Source organism: Triticum urartu, chromosome 4A (assembly GCF_056163025.1).
Source record: "Triticum urartu cultivar PI428250 chromosome 4A, HENAU_Tu73, whole genome shotgun sequence".
In the NCBI taxonomy this organism is placed as follows: Eukaryota; Viridiplantae; Streptophyta; class Magnoliopsida; order Poales; family Poaceae; genus Triticum; species Triticum urartu.
This window is the reverse complement of record NC_141876.1, coordinates 619,964,535-619,979,909: the sequence shown is the minus strand read 5'-3', so window position 1 is coordinate 619,979,909 and position 15,375 is coordinate 619,964,535. Positions and strand designations below refer to the sequence as shown.

At 46.8% G+C, this 15,375-nt stretch overlaps 1 protein-coding gene across 7 annotated transcripts; it reads left to right on the top strand.

Annotated features, from left to right (window-relative positions):
• Positions 1-10,427: 10,427 nt before the first annotated feature.
• Positions 10,428-14,542, top strand: LOC125553279 (LUC7 N terminus domain-containing protein). 7 transcript variants are annotated; one of them, XR_007304018.2, is made up of 7 exons: positions 10,428-10,805; positions 10,894-10,969; positions 11,117-11,317; positions 11,661-11,870; positions 11,969-12,332; positions 12,422-12,487; positions 14,014-14,542. XR_007304018.2 is itself a non-coding variant. In XM_048717097.2 (6 exons), the coding sequence occupies exons 1-5, from the start codon at positions 10,594-10,596 to the stop codon at positions 12,302-12,304; spliced, it is 1,035 nt and encodes a 344-aa protein (XP_048573054.1). In that variant the 5' UTR covers positions 10,428-10,593; the 3' UTR covers positions 12,305-12,332; positions 14,014-14,542. The 7 variants fall into 7 exon arrangements, 4 of the variants coding, with proteins under 4 accessions (XP_048573054.1, XP_048573052.1, XP_048573053.1 ...); XR_007304019.2 differs by having other exon boundaries at positions 12,419-12,487; XR_007304015.2 differs by having other exon boundaries at positions 11,969-12,487.
• Positions 14,543-15,375: the final 833 nt, after the last annotated feature.

Here is a 15,375-nt window from a genome sequence, read left to right as displayed (position 1 = left end):
TCCGTTTGGAGCCATTTTCCAAGCGGCGGCTGGAAGTACCTTCGTGCGCGGATGCGCTCGCGTCTCCATCGACCAGAAGAGATAGTAATCCTCCCTCAGCCCCCTCGCGGAAAGCTTGGGGGGAAGATTGCCCGCTCCTTTTGCAACGCCGCAAGCCGCTGCGCCTCGGTCGACTTCACAACCTTCCCCTTGTCGGCTCTCGGAGCCATGGCGGAAGTGGTGGAGGAGGTCGACGGCGTTGGTGGTGCTGGTGGCGATGGGGGGCGGGGCGCTACTCTCTTTCAGCTTTGGGAAGACGAGGGAGCGGCGGAGGCTTCCAAGATTGGAGTAGCAACCGGCGAATGGGCGAACTGCCCCTATTTCCCCTGCTTATAAGGAAGGAGGGGGCGGACGTTCCGCATTTCCGAATAAAGAAACCACCCACGATCTCTCCCACGATGCCGCATTCAACGCGTGCTGTTCGGGGAGGGCGCGGTGGATACGGAGAGAGATACGGCGTAACCCAGGCCGCGCGTGCCCGTGCCCTGTTTTGGGCCTGGCCCAACAGCGCTCGGCACCGTGTATGGCCCAGGCCCGGGGGCTCCTGTCGGTGTACTAGAGTAGGGGTACCCTAGTATCCCCAACTTGTGCACGGGCAGTCGCAGCATCCCGCGGCAAGGCTTGCCGGGTGACCGCCAAGGTCCTCCGTGGTTCCTTTGGAGCCATTCAAGGACAAAGTATCCAAACCAAGGCATATCCAAGCCAAGGAGACAAGACCCCGGCAAGAGGAGCTTGCCGGGAAGGCCAACCAAGGCATCTCAAGGAACTTGCCGCGACGCGCCACGCGTCCCGGCAAGGCCCGGTGAGCGACAAGCTCCCAGACGCGACAAGACAACGACCGCGGCAAGGCGCTTGCCGCGACAAGCCACCACTCTGTGTCCGTGCTCCAGCACATCCACCAACGTGTCGCTCTGGGACCCTTCCAAGCGTACGTGGCGGGAGGCTGTGCAGCCAGCGGTGCACGGTGGCAAGCGGCGCCTGACAAGATTGCCATCGTGGCGGGCGGTGGCATCCCTGACGGTCCCTTTTGCACTATTTAGGCGACACATACGGGCATTTAATGCCCTGGTCCCCTGCCGTTAGGGTTAGGTATGATGCACTGTAGCAGGTAGCTGTACCAACCGCAGCACCTTTCCATTTTTACCCTTGTCTACGTTGCCACCTGTCGGTGACCCCTTGAGCATATAAAAGGAGGCCCATGCGCAACGTAGAGGGGGGAAAGGAGGAGAGAAAGAGAACACTCACGCTCGGTCTTGTTAGCTGCTGGGGTGTACTGTAGCACTCCGCGCTCCCAAGCAAGAACTCAATACAAACCACAAAGCAGGAGTAGGGTTTTACGCATCCGTGCGGCCCGAACCTGGGTAAACTGCTCGTGTGCTTCGCCTCGATCTGCTCTTCGTGCGACCCTCGCCCCCGCCGAACCGAAAGGGACTCGGTCCGCCGGTCCCATAGGTGCTCGTGGGTCAGTACCCCGGCAGCAAGGCACGTATTGTATTGTTGCCATCAACGATAAAAAGATGGGGTTTATATCATATTGCTTGAGTTTATCCCTCTACATCATGGCATCTTGCCTAATGCGTTACTCTGTCCTTATGAACTTAATACTCTAGATGCATGCTGGATAGCGGTCGATGTGTGGAGTAATAGTAGTAGATGCAGAATCGTTTCGGTCTACTTGTCGCGGACGTGATGCCTATATACATGATCATGCCTAGATATTCTCATAAGTATTCATTTTTTTATCAATTGCTCGACAGTAATTTGTTCACCCACCGTAGATTATGCTATCTTGAGAGAAGCCACTAGTGAAACCTATGGCCCCGGGTCTATCTTCCATCATATTATTTTCATATCAATTTGCTATTTCTATTACCATTTATTTTGCAATCTTTATTTTCCAATGTATATCATAAAAATACCAAAAAATATTTATCTTATTATCTCTATTAGATCTCACTTTCGTAAGTGACCGTGAAGGGATTGACAACCCCTTTATCGCGTTGGTTGCGAGGTTCTTGTTTGTTTGTGCAGGTACTAGGTGACTTGTGTGTTACCTCCTACTGGATTGATACCTTGGTTCTCAAAAACTGAGGGAAATACTTATGCTACTGTGCTGCATCACCCTTTCCTCTTCAAGGGAAAACCAACGCATGCTCAAGAGGTAGCAGGTACACCTTCTATCACAGATCCAAAGGCAGGATATTCGTTGCTAAGAATGGATCCTTTCTAGAGAAGGAGTTTCTCTCGAAAGAAGTGAGTGGGAGGAAAGTAGAACTTGATGAGGTAATTGTACCTTCTCCCTTATTGGAAAGTAGTTCATCACATAAATCAGTTCCAGTGATTCCTACACCAATCAGTGAGGAAGCTAATGATGATGATCATGAAACTTCTGATCAAGTTACTATCGAACGTCGTAGGTCAACCAGAATAAGGTCCGCACCAGAGTGGTACAGTAATCCTGTTCTGGAGGTCATGTTACTTGGCCATGACGAACCTACGAACTATGAGGAAGAGATGATGAGCCCAGATTCCATAAAATGGCTTGAGGCCATGAAATCTGAGATGGGATCCATGTATGAGAACAAAGTATGGGCTTTGGTTGACTTTCCCGATGATCGGCAAGCAATAGAGAATAAATGGATCTTTAAGAAGAAGACTGACGCTGACGGTAATGTTACTGTCTACAAAGTTCAACTTGTTGTGAAAGGTTTTTGACAAGTTCAAGGAGTTGACTACGATGAGACCTTCTCACCCGTAGCGATGCTTAAGTCTGTCTGAATCATGTTAGCAATTGCCGCATCTTATGATTATGAAATTTGGCAAATGGATGTCAAAACTGCATTCCTTAATGGATATCTTAAAGAAGAGTTGTATATGATGCAACTAGAAGGTTTTGTCGATCCAAAAGGTGCTAACAAAGTGTGCAAGCTCCAGCGATCCATTTATGGACTGGTGCAAGCCTCTCGGGGTTGGAATATACGCTTTGATAGTGTGATCAAAGCATATGGTTTTATACAGACTTTTGGAGAAGCCTGTATTTACAAGAAAGTGAGTGGGAGCTCCGTAGCATCTCTAGTATTATATGTGGATGACATATTGTTGATTGGAAATAATACAGAATTTCTGGATAGCATAAAAGGATACTTGAATAAGAATTTTTCAATGAAAGACCTCGGTGAAGCTGCTTATATATTGGGCATCAAGATCTATAGAGATAGATCAAGACGCTTAATTGGACTTTCACAAAGCACATACCTTGATAAAGTTTTGAAGAAGTTCAAAATGGATTAGTCAAAGAAAGGGTTATTGCCTATGTTACAAGGTGTGAAGTTGAGTCAGATTCAATGCCCGACCACTGCAGAAGATAGAGAGAAAATGAAAGTCATTCCATATGCCTCAGCCATAGGTTCTATCATGTATGCAATGTTGTGTACCAGACCTGATGTGTGCCTTGCTATAAGTTTAGTAGGGACGTACCAAAGTAATCCATGAGTAGATCACTGGACAGCGGTCAAGAACATCCTGAAATACCTAAAAAGGACTAAGGATATGTTTCCCGTTTATGGAGGTGACAAAGAGCTTGTCGTAAATGGTTACGTCGATGCAAGCTTTGACACTAATCCGGATGACTCTAAGTCACAAACCGGATACATATTTATATTGAATGGTGGAGCTATCAGTTGGTGCAGTTCCAAGCAGAGCATCGTGGCAGGATCTACGTGTGAAGCGGAGTACATAGCTGCTTCGAAAGCAGCAAATGAAGGAGTCTGGATGAAGGAGTTCATATCCGATCTAGGTGTAATACCTAGTGCATCGGGTCCAATGGAAATCTTTTGTGACAATACTGGAGCAATTGCCTTGGCGAAGGAATCCAGATTTCACAAGAGAACCAAACACATCAAGAGACGCTTCAATTTCATCCGCAATCAAGTCAAGGAGGGAGACATAGAGATTTGCAAGATACATACGGATCTGAATGTTGTAGACCCATTGACTAAGCCTCTCTCACGAGTACAAAACTCCATGGGTGTTAGAATCATTACTATGTAATCAAGATTATTGACTCTAGTGCAAGTGGGAGACTGAAGGAAATATGCCCTAGAGGCAATAATAGAGTTGTTATTTATATTTCCTTATATCATGATAAATATTTATTATTCATGCTAGAATTGTATTAACCGGAAACTTAGTAGATGTGTGAATACATAGACAAACAAAGTGTCCCTAGTATTCCTCTACTGGACTAGCTCATTAATCAAAGATGGTTAAGTTTCCTAACCATAGACATGTGTTGTCATTTGATGAACGGGATCACATCATTAGAGAATGATGTGATAGATAAGACCCATCCATTAGCTTAGCATAATGATCGTTTAGTTTTATTGTTATTGCTTTCTCCATGACTTATACATGTTCCTTTGACTATGAGATTATGCAACTCCCGAATATCGGAGGGACACCTTGTGTGCTATCGAACGTCACAACGTAACTGGGTGATTATAAAGATGCTCTACAGGTGTCTCCGATGGTGTTTGTTGAGTTGGCATAGATCGAGATTAGGATTTGTCACTCCATGTATCGAAGAGGTATCTCTGGGCCCTCTCGGTAATGCACATCACTATAAGCCTTGCAAACAATGTGACTAATGAGTTAGTTACAGGATGATGCATTACGGAACAAGTAAAGAGACTTGCCGATGACGATATTGAACTAGGTATGATGATACGACGATCAAATCTCGGGCAAGTAACATACCAATGACAAAGGGAACAACGTATGTTGTTATGTGATTTGACCGATAAAAATCTTCGTAGAATATGTAGGAGCCAATATGAGCATTCAGGTTCTGCTATTGGTTATTGACCAGAGATGTGTCTCGGTCATGTCTACATAATTCTCAAACCCGTAGGGTCCGCACGCTTAACGTTCAAGGACGATTTGTATTATGAGTTATGTGATTTGATGACCGAAGTTTGCTCAGAGTCCCGGATGAGATCACGGACATGACGAGGAGTCTCGAATTGGTCGAGAGGTAAAGATCAATATATTGGAAGGTTATATTCGGACACTGGAATGGTTCGAAGTGTTTCGGGTATTTTCCGGAGCACCGGGAGGTTACCGAAACCCCCCGGGGAAGTAGTGGGCCTTAATGGGCTTTAGGGAAAGGAGATAAGGGCCTCAAGGGGTGGCCGCACGCCCCCCCCCTCATGACTGGTCTGAATTGGACTAGGAGGGGGCGGCGCCCCCCTCTTTCCTTCTCCCCTCTTCCTCCTTCCCTCCTTCTCCAGTTGGAATAGGAAAGGGGGGGCGAATCCTACTTGGACCGGGAGTCCAAGTAGGACTCCCCCCCTATGGCGCGCCCCCCTTGGGCCGGCCTCCTCTTCCCCTTCCTTTATATACGTGGGAGGGGGCACCCCAAAGGCACACCAAGTCTTCTCTTAGCCGTGTGCGGTGCCCCCTCCACAGTTACACACCTCGGTCATATCGTTGTAGTGCTTAGGCAAAGCCTTGCACTGGTAACTTCATCATCACCGTCAACACGCTATCGTGCTGACGAAACTCTCCCTCGTCCTTAATTGGATCAAGAGCTCGAGGGACGTCATCCTGCTGAACGCGGAGGTGTCGTACGTTCGGTGCTAGTATCGGTTGGACCGCGAAGACGTTCGACTACATCAACCGCGTTACTAAACGCTTACACTTTCGGTATACGAGGGTACGTAGACACACTCTCCTAACCTAGACTACTGACCGGTGACGAGGCACCTGGATCCCTCTCCCAGTCCGAGTGGCACGCGGGGATGAGTGTTGTGGTCATCGCAGTCGCAAGAGGGAAAAGAGGAGTTATATGCATACGTCACTTAGAGATACTAAGTTCCCAGGGAATGCAGCCCTGGGAGAGCTCCTACATATTTTACTCGGAGTGGACCTGGTCTGTCATGGACAACACTTGCATACACCACAATATATTACAAATAAATATATTTTCCCCCTTCTGTTGCTCTACTCATTCTGTTGATTCCTCTCTTGCTTCATCCTACAATATCCCGATCCTTCTAAAATAGAGCCTTTTGCAGCTTCTTGTTGTCATCTGCAGGCTTGTGAATCACAAGCCTTGCTTTTCCCAGTCACTCTTGATCGATACACCTCAAGTACCCACAGGAGTGAAATCCCTATAATTTTAAATGGCAAAAGCACATTTAGTCAAAATTTTAGACAATGCAAAATTTAGTGAAACCAAAAAAACCTAATTTAGTACCTCATATGGACAACTCTGAAATCGTTGGTCTGCATCAAAGCCTTCATTGCACATTCTAAGAACCGGCTTCATTTCGCACCCACACGATTCTACCCTAGCTATCATCTTGGGCAATTTCACATGACCCATTTTCACCCGCTTACATTTGGTGACTGGCATCAGCAAAAGCGAAAAGGCTCAAAATGAAGCGTTGAGGTCATTCTCCATTTGCTAGCCATGTCACCATCGGTGCCGCTGGCTTGGTTGACGCCGCCATTCCTGTCACGGATCTCGCCACTCATAGGTGCACAATGAGAGCTTGCCATTGACGATGACCCAGTAGAGCGCCCCATCCTCTCCCCTCCCTCCATGGTGTGCACATGAGAAGTTGGTGTGCCATCGGGAGTTGGGCTAGGGATTTGGAGAAGGGGATTTGCGAACTGGGATAAAATAGAGAGGAGTGACATGGGTTAATTAGCATATATCTTAGGGGGCTTTCCGCATAAAAACACATGGGTTAATTAGCATATATCTTAGGAGGCTTTTTCCCGGCATACGTGGCGTGTGGCTACTTTGGATATGATTTGGACCTTATTGAGTCCTTATTAAAAATAATGTACCACTTTTATGGGTTTTTTTAGTTTAGGTATGATTTTAGTACCGCCACACAAGTTTTGGTACCCCGTGTGTAATTAACTCTAAAAAGTACATTCAGTACATGGGCCACCAACAATCTCTCTCTCTCTCGTCGTTAGGACGAGCCATTGTTGCCGCACCTTTTATTGAAGCTGACCTGGCCTTGTTTATGACAACCGGTAAGTTTTGCTTACCATCAAATCTCTCCGTTGCACCCATACGACACTCTCGCTTCCCGAAGGAGATGACACGAATCTACGTCGAAGCTTTGTTGATTCCGCCCCGGTGAACAAACTCAAGATTGAAGTTTGAAAGACCAACTCGAAGATGAAGCGTCATCTTCAACCCGAGCATCACACCTTTGAGGAAAAAAATCCTAAGCTAAACTACTGGCCCGGAGACGAGGCGCCCGAATCCATCTCCTAGCCAGAGTGAGAGGCGGAAGGGGGTCGGATCCATAGGCTCGTTGTTGAAGCATGGAGGGGATGAGAGCCCAGGCTGCCGCAGCCGCAAGAGGGGAATTATTACCAAGCTAAGAGGAGTTATATACATACATACATACTATATATATAGACTAGAAGAACGCCCGTGCGTTGCAACGGGGCCACATTAACTTTAAGAGTTCAATATCAATTATGTTAATATTACATTTAATATTCTCATACATATTAAGTGACATTGACGACCTTTTTTACCATCAAATTCTCTCTCACACACACACTCTCCCTCCCTCTTCCTCACTCTCTCTCCCCCCTCTCTCTCTTGCTAACACACACACATATCCATCTTATTGGATACAGGACCATAATCCATCTATTTCACAAGCACACGCGCCAGTGCATAATAATATGGATTATGTGTATTATATTTGCCACCACAACTGAGGGAATTAATTTCATGTAATCGGCCAGCCACAGCTCCATGACAAACAATACATCTAAATTCTCAGCGTTATTTTTATGTAACATTGGCGAGAGGTAAACGACGGTGATTGTTTCCTTTGTTTGGAGATTGATTACCATCCGTAAGTTAAGCTGGGTACTAAAGAAGAATCTGATTGTGATACGTGAATTGATTGTTGCCTTGTACGTTTGGTTTTGGTATTTGAAGATTGATTACCATCCGTTAGTTAGGTTACCAAAGAAGAAATCAATCACCATATGTAGAAAAAGGAACTACATTGCACATGCTTACACCTCATCTACTCGTGAGAATATATAGAATTGGAGCAAACAAAATAAGTGCAGACGAGAGATAAAACATCAATGAGGATCCCTAATGCCTTGACTAATATGTTGTCCTCCAGCTTGAGAAGCACCTACAACAAATTGGGAGGTGGGAGGGATGACGAAAAAAAACCAGGGGAAGTGGGACGAAAATAAACCCGGAACGGAGACTACCAACTGAGACATTAGGAGTAGAGATCATTTAGTTGATAAAAATAAATAGAAAACGGTGTTAAAAAGGAGAAACAGATTAGAATACATTGAAAAACCAAAAGGACGATGTAAAAGGGGATTCGCCCTGCCCCCCGGGCCTTGCCACCGAACCAGCTCAGCTGTCGAGTCCACGCGCGGTCGTCTTCTCCTGTTCCCCGAGCCGCGTCGCTATAGAGCCGGGCTCCCGCCCGACCACCTCGCTGGCATCGAAGGGGAATGGATAAGGGTGACGCCCTGCCTTCCCTGCCCCCATGGCCTCACTCCTCCTCGACGCCCCCTCCCGAATCCACTTCTCCTCCTCGCTCGCTCGATCCCGTTGATCTGGACGAAGTCAGACGCCATGGCCACCATGACCAACCCCGTCCACACGGCCACTGCCCTCCCTGCGGGCTAGGAGCTTGTCGAGGAGCTCCGAACGCCTTCGCTACTTCGTCTGCGCCAACGAGATCATGTCCATCACCCCTGCATCGACGTCGCTGCCGTCTTCCTCAACCTTGGGCCACCGCGACATTGCCGTTCGATCCGCGCCGCGCCTGAGCTCCCATGTCTTCCCCTAGGGCGCCATTGACACCGCCATGATCTCCTCTTGCCTTTCCCCTGTTTCCCCTTGCGTTTGCTCTCGTTAGGTATTTCGCCGTGGCCGAGAACCGCCGTCCGCCATGGCCATTGCAGGGGTAGCCACCGAGCTCCTCGGATTGACCCCGTGGCACATGCCCGCTCCTATGCACGCCCATGCCCGAGCCTGCCGCTCTTCTTCCGCGCCCGCGGGGCCACTCCCTTTCCATGCCCACGCCCGTGCTACACCGCGTCGGTCGCGCCCGCCGTTGCCGTCGCGCTCGCCGCAGCCACCGCACCATTGTGCCCCGCGCGACACACACCCTGGCCGCGCGCCACACTCTCGCTGGCTGCACTCGCCCCGTCTGCTGCCGCCTATCCCTTCGCTTGCCCCGCTGTCGCGCCCCTGCCTCGTGTCGCCTCCAGTCGTGGCCATCTTCTACCGGCCGCCCCCTCAGCCACGTCGGCCGCATCTCTGCCCTTCACCGTCGGCCGCTCGCCTCGCCTGCTGCGTGCTGCTTCCTACTGCTATGCGCTGCTCTACCGCTGGTACGCTGCTGCGCCATGCCCTCGACACCGCCGTGGACAAATGTGGTGGAGGGATTGTTAATGGAGTACGAGAAGGAGGTGGCGGAGAAGGTGTGGAGAGGCAGGAGGTCTGGGGTGGTGTCACCTGGCTGTGGTGGAGGTGTTTATGCAAGAAGGAGTCGGAGTGGAAGGAGAGGTCACAATTGAAAAGAATCGCAAAAAAATCATAACCCGGAGATCTCATTCCGAAAAAGTGCTAATATCGATGGAGGGGTGATTTCCTTCAGCAAGTGGAAAAGATAGGAAATATTGGTTGTTATCAAGAAAATGTAAAAATTTAGGTAAGTTAGGATTTTTGAACTGATTTCTATGCAAATGGGGTTTTATTGTTTGGTAACGTGATATCAGTACCTGCCCGTTTGTGACGTATCTGATTAGGAAAGTTTGCAAATGTTAAGAAACTATTTATTGGAAGGAAAGTTGTGACGTGTCTGTTATTTGTTTCATAAAACAAATTTCACTAACAAGAGAAATCGATTGATTTAGATAAGTTAAGAAAGTTAGATTAAAATGTATTATTTGTTTTCTGAAAATCTGTATTTGTTTCCTAAGACAAATTGAACCAATAAAAGGAATCGATTGATTTGCATAATTTAAGAAAGTTAGATCTGTGATTTGTTATACGTTAGGAAAGTGTTGGTTGTAATAAAGAGTGAAGAGAAAAATAAACCGATGGACCAGGGTGGGAGGGGGTGGTGGGAGGAGAGACGAAAAAAAAAATACAGAGAAAATAAACCGCGGAGACTATTCACCAACTCGTCTATTAGGAGTAGATAGAGATAACTAAAACCAGATGAAAATCCTATAGTAGAAGAGTTGGAGTAATAAATACAACAACAAATTGGGTAATTGGACTTGGAACCTGAAATTTCATTGAGATTTGGGCCCAAATAACAATTATCCAAGAAATCCAATGGCCGGCCTGCACTTTTCTCTCTCTCTCTCTCTCTGGTGTATTTCTTCCTCTGGCTCTCGTGCCTTCCCCAGACATCTCACACCGCCGCCGCCGCCGAGGGTTAGGGTTTGTGGCCGGAGATCCCTCGATTGGATTGGAGCGGCCGGCGCGGCGTGGTCGAATCGAATCGAAGAGAAGCGATAGAGATGGACGCGCAGCGTGCTCTGCTGGACGCGCTGATGGGGTCGTCGCGGGACCTGACGGAGGAGGAGAAGAAGGAGCACCGGGAGGTGGCGTGGGACGACCCCGACGTGTGCGCCCCCTACATGGCCCGCTTCTGCCCCCACGACCTCTTCATCAACACCAAGAGCAACCTCGGAGTATGCCCAAAGATCCACGACCCGGCCCTAAAGCAAAGGTTTTTATCTAGATTTCTTTCGATTCATCTTCATCCCCCCGCTAACAAAATCCTAATCCTAACCAAATCGATGAATGTTTGTATGCAGCTTCGAGTCCTCCCCCCGCTACGCCGCCGTCCTCCCCAAATTCGAGGCTGACCTCGCCCACCGCTGCGAGAGGCTGGTCTGTTTCCTTCTTCCTCTTCCTCTTGCTCTTCCCCCCGCACGCACACACAGATTTTGCATCTACATATGTTTTGTGGTTGAATTATCTATCCAGATTCCAACATATATCTCTTTCTTTCTGCTGCTGCTGCTGCTGCTGCTGCAGGTCCAGGACCTGGATAAGAAGATCAGGCGCGGCCGCGACAGGCTTGCGCAGGACGTCGTGGAGGTGCCGCCCCCCGCCGCCCATGCCGAGAAGGTCGAGCAGCTCGCCATTCTCGAAGACAAGATCAAGAAGCTGCTCGAGCAGATTGAGCAGCTCGGCGACACCGGCAAGATCGACGAGGCCACTGCGCTCATGAGGAAGGTCCTGCACAGACCCTCTGGCCTTCTCTTTGTGTTTACTAATCTTACTTAGGGTCTGTTTGGATTGAATTCAAGCCTGGGGCTGCCCTACCAATTAATTAATTGGCGTTGGCGTGCTTTCGATACTAGACACCAAAAAGTCGGATCCACGCCAATTTTTTGGCAGCCTTTGTACATCCGCGGGTTGCCGAATCGCTGGCGGTGAAAACCTACGCCAAATTATTCGCGTGGCCAACTTTGGCAAGGCTAGCACGGACAGTGAACGAAACATCGTCTTACTGATTATTACTAGCCATTGGCGATGATTACATGATGCCTCAAAAGCTTCTGTTCCTGGCTTGCAGGTGGACATTCTCAACCTCGAGAAGTCGGCTCTGACCCACCAGATAGAGACCAAGCTCTCCATGGTCCCGCAAGAGAAGAAGATGGAGCTCTGCGAGCAGTGCGGCTCCTTTCTCGTCACCAACGACGTCCTTGAGAGGACGCAGTCCCATGTCACCGGCAAACAGCACATTGGTTATGGTCTGGTCAGGGAATTCCTCGCCGAATACAAGGTCAGTTGTAACTAGTGGTTGCGCCAAAACAGAACAATGTTTTCTTTTTTGTTTGCTTCATCACGCACACCAAGTTCTGATGATAGTTGCTTTTTCAGGCTGCGAAAGAAGCGGAGAAGCTTGCAAGGGAGAAGGAAGCAGAGGAGCGTCAGAACCGGGAGAGAGGATACCATAACAGAGGCCACCGCGACGACTATAGGGAGAGATCCAGGGAGCATGACCGTGACCGCTACTATGAGCGAGGAAGCCGTGACAGAGAGAGGCCCTATGAGCAGGGAGGTAGAGGGTCAGACTATAGAGGCGGTTCCTATAACAGCCGCAGGGATTCTGAAAGGGCGAGGCCCAGAGATAGGAACGGTGGTGATTTTTCAAGAAGAGGAGACCCGGGGAGGGTGAGGAGCAGGTCCCGGTCTCCAGGCAGGCATGGTTATTAATCATTTCAAGTTATATGAGACTCATGAGGTAGACCATTATGCTCCTTTGCTTATTCATTCAGTCACAATGTCTGAGTGTTGTCATGATTAAATTTAAACCTTACTCTGCTCTAGCAGCTCTTTGTTGAAACCATACCCCTATGGTCTTCCTTTTATTATAGAGAGGATAAAAAACAGAGGAAGGTACCATCTGTTTCTTGGCAATATTTCTGTGTTTATTACATCTTACGTGCACTCTGAGATTGTGTTTCCAGTCTAGGAACTGAGAAAATGTTGTTTGATATGATAAGAGCTGAAAGCCGTATGATGATACTATCATCCTATCCTATCCTAGGCAGGTATTCCGTAACCTCTGTCTGTCTTACATGTTAAAATGATTGATTGATTGATGACATACAAGGTTTGGTTAGGACCTGGAAGAAACACTAGACAGGTAACCTCCATCTTATACATGTTAAAATGATTGATGATATATACAAGGTTGGGTCGGACCGGACCTGGAAGAAACAGTAGGAAGGTAACCCGTAACCTCCATCTTATACTACATGTTAAAATGGTTGATGATACGACCTGGAAGAAACAGTAGGAAGGTAACCCGTAACCTCCATCTTATACTACATGTTAAAATGGTTGATGATACGACCTGGGAGAACAGTAGGAAGGTAACCCGTAACCTCCGTCTTATACATGTTAAAATGATTGATGATATATACAAGGCTGATTCGGACCAGACCTGGAAGAAACAGTAGGAAGGTAATCCGTCACCTCTGTCTTACATGTTAAAATGGTTGATGATACGACCTGGAAGAACAGTAAGCAGGTAACCCGTAACCTGTCTTGCATGCTGAATTGATGACGTATGGAAGGTTGGGTGGGACCTGGAAAATACAGGTAACATTATAGTAGAGCGGTTTCTGAATGCCTAGTCTTGTACGTACAAGATTTAATTTGCACTGCCAGTACAGATTTTGTGTACTGCGCCAGGCATTTCTTCTTGACAGATTTTAAGAAATGACATTGACTAGTATCTGCAGTAGGTGTATGGTACAATCGTTAAACACGAGGATTATTAGGTGTGATATGATGAGAATTACTATCGTACAGGGTTGGGTAGGACCTGGAAGAAACAGTAGGCAGGTAACCCGTAACCTCTGTCTTGCATGTTAAACTGATGATGATATATGCAAGGTTGGTTTGTTTAGGACCTGGAAAATTCAGGTTAACATTATAGGATATATGCAAGGTTTCTGAAGGCCCAGTCTTGTACAAGATTTAATTTGCACCGCCAGGCATTTCTTGTCGACAGATTTTAAGAGATGACATTGACTAGTATCTGCAGTAGGTGTATCGTACAATCGTTAAAACACGAGGATGGCCGACATTGGGATTTCTTTCAGTCTAGGAACTGAAAAATTGTTGTGCGATAGAGCTGAACGTCTTGAGATGATGATAGCACTATCATATCATCCTAGGCAGTGCAGTGCAGGTAACACGGGACCTGGAAGAGTGATTTTTTGGCAGAAGAACAAGAGGTAACAACAACATTTTTGGATATACCCAGCCAATTTGCATGGCCGATACAATACAGATCTTGTGTGTTTTCTTCTTCTTGTTGTTGTTGTTTATCAAGAGACGAGCATGGTCTATCTTATCTTGTGATATATGATGGTCATTAGTAGTATTCATCATCAATCAATCTTTAAATACAGGATTGGATGGTCAACTTGGGACTTGTTTGGTACATCAACCAGAAGAATGAATTCCAGTGAGTGTTGTTGGCCGGTGCATGCCACAGAGATGAATGCTAGATTTCAATTACAGAATCACCCTTTTGGGCGTCGAGAATTCTGCTCGATGGTTGAGAGTTGAATTTGAGCTTTGAGCGGACTTGAAACGTTTTGGAGTATGTTGAAGTTGTATTTTCTGTTCTCGCAAACACAGGCGTACGTACCAAGTGACGTGCGATGTGATTATATATACGTATATAGAAACAGGCTTGAAACATTTTCTGGCGGTATTTGTTTTCTGGCTGTATTTGGTTCAAATGTGAAATGCAGATCGGTACCTTTGCACTTGTTTCTACCACACCTTTTGTTCCAACCAACGAATACCTGCCCTGGGTGTGAAATATAATTTGGTCATATGGTTTTTTAGGTCCTAGATCTGACTATCCAAACATGTATTGTGAGCCATAAAAATTATGTCTCTTGATTCATTATCAAATGAGATTGAAACATACTCCCTCCGTCCCAAAATAAGAGTGCAAAATTGAGATAGTTATTTTGAAATGGAGGGAGTGATTTTTATGGCATATTAATTATGCATGCTCGACTAGTTAAATCGATGACCTAAATTTTCATGCCAGACTTATTCGCATCAAGAGGGAGTAAGCAATTATAATTATCATCACATTCAAAACATGTGTGCACGGAGTTTCAAAAAACAAAAAAAAACATCTGGGAATGTATCTAAAAACACAAGTGGTCAAATGTACAAACAAAACATCCATCTTCAAATGCTGCTATGCATACACCAAGAATGTCTTCATCGCCCCAAGAATGCAGCACGCCGCCTCTAGACGAACATGCCGGAGGGCTTTTCTTACCTGCCTCATGAAGATGCTCCAGTAATTTTCGCACGTTAGCAAATTACCAAGACAAGGAAATCAAGTTAGGGGCCAAAATCAGTCACTGATTCCTACTCCTTGACGTACCAGAAACACCAAAGCCTAAAAGTTTCCGTATGCAACCATCAACAACCCAAAATCCAACTCATAATTGAACCAACCAGAACCAATCTCTTATATAACACCAAAACAACTTGTTGATCCATGCTGAAATTCTGTCATCATGTCCCCCAATGAGCACCTCATAAATATGACCAAATTTGGACCCAAGTGCTAAAATAGCCAGCCAATGAACCTCGACAAAACAAGTCTACTTGACCAACTCCAACAATTGTGACACCATAAACTGCAGCCTCATGTGAATGCTAGTTACTGCATGCATCATTCATCCACTATATAATCACAACATGTACACCAAATATCCCCAAGACAAGAATCAAATATC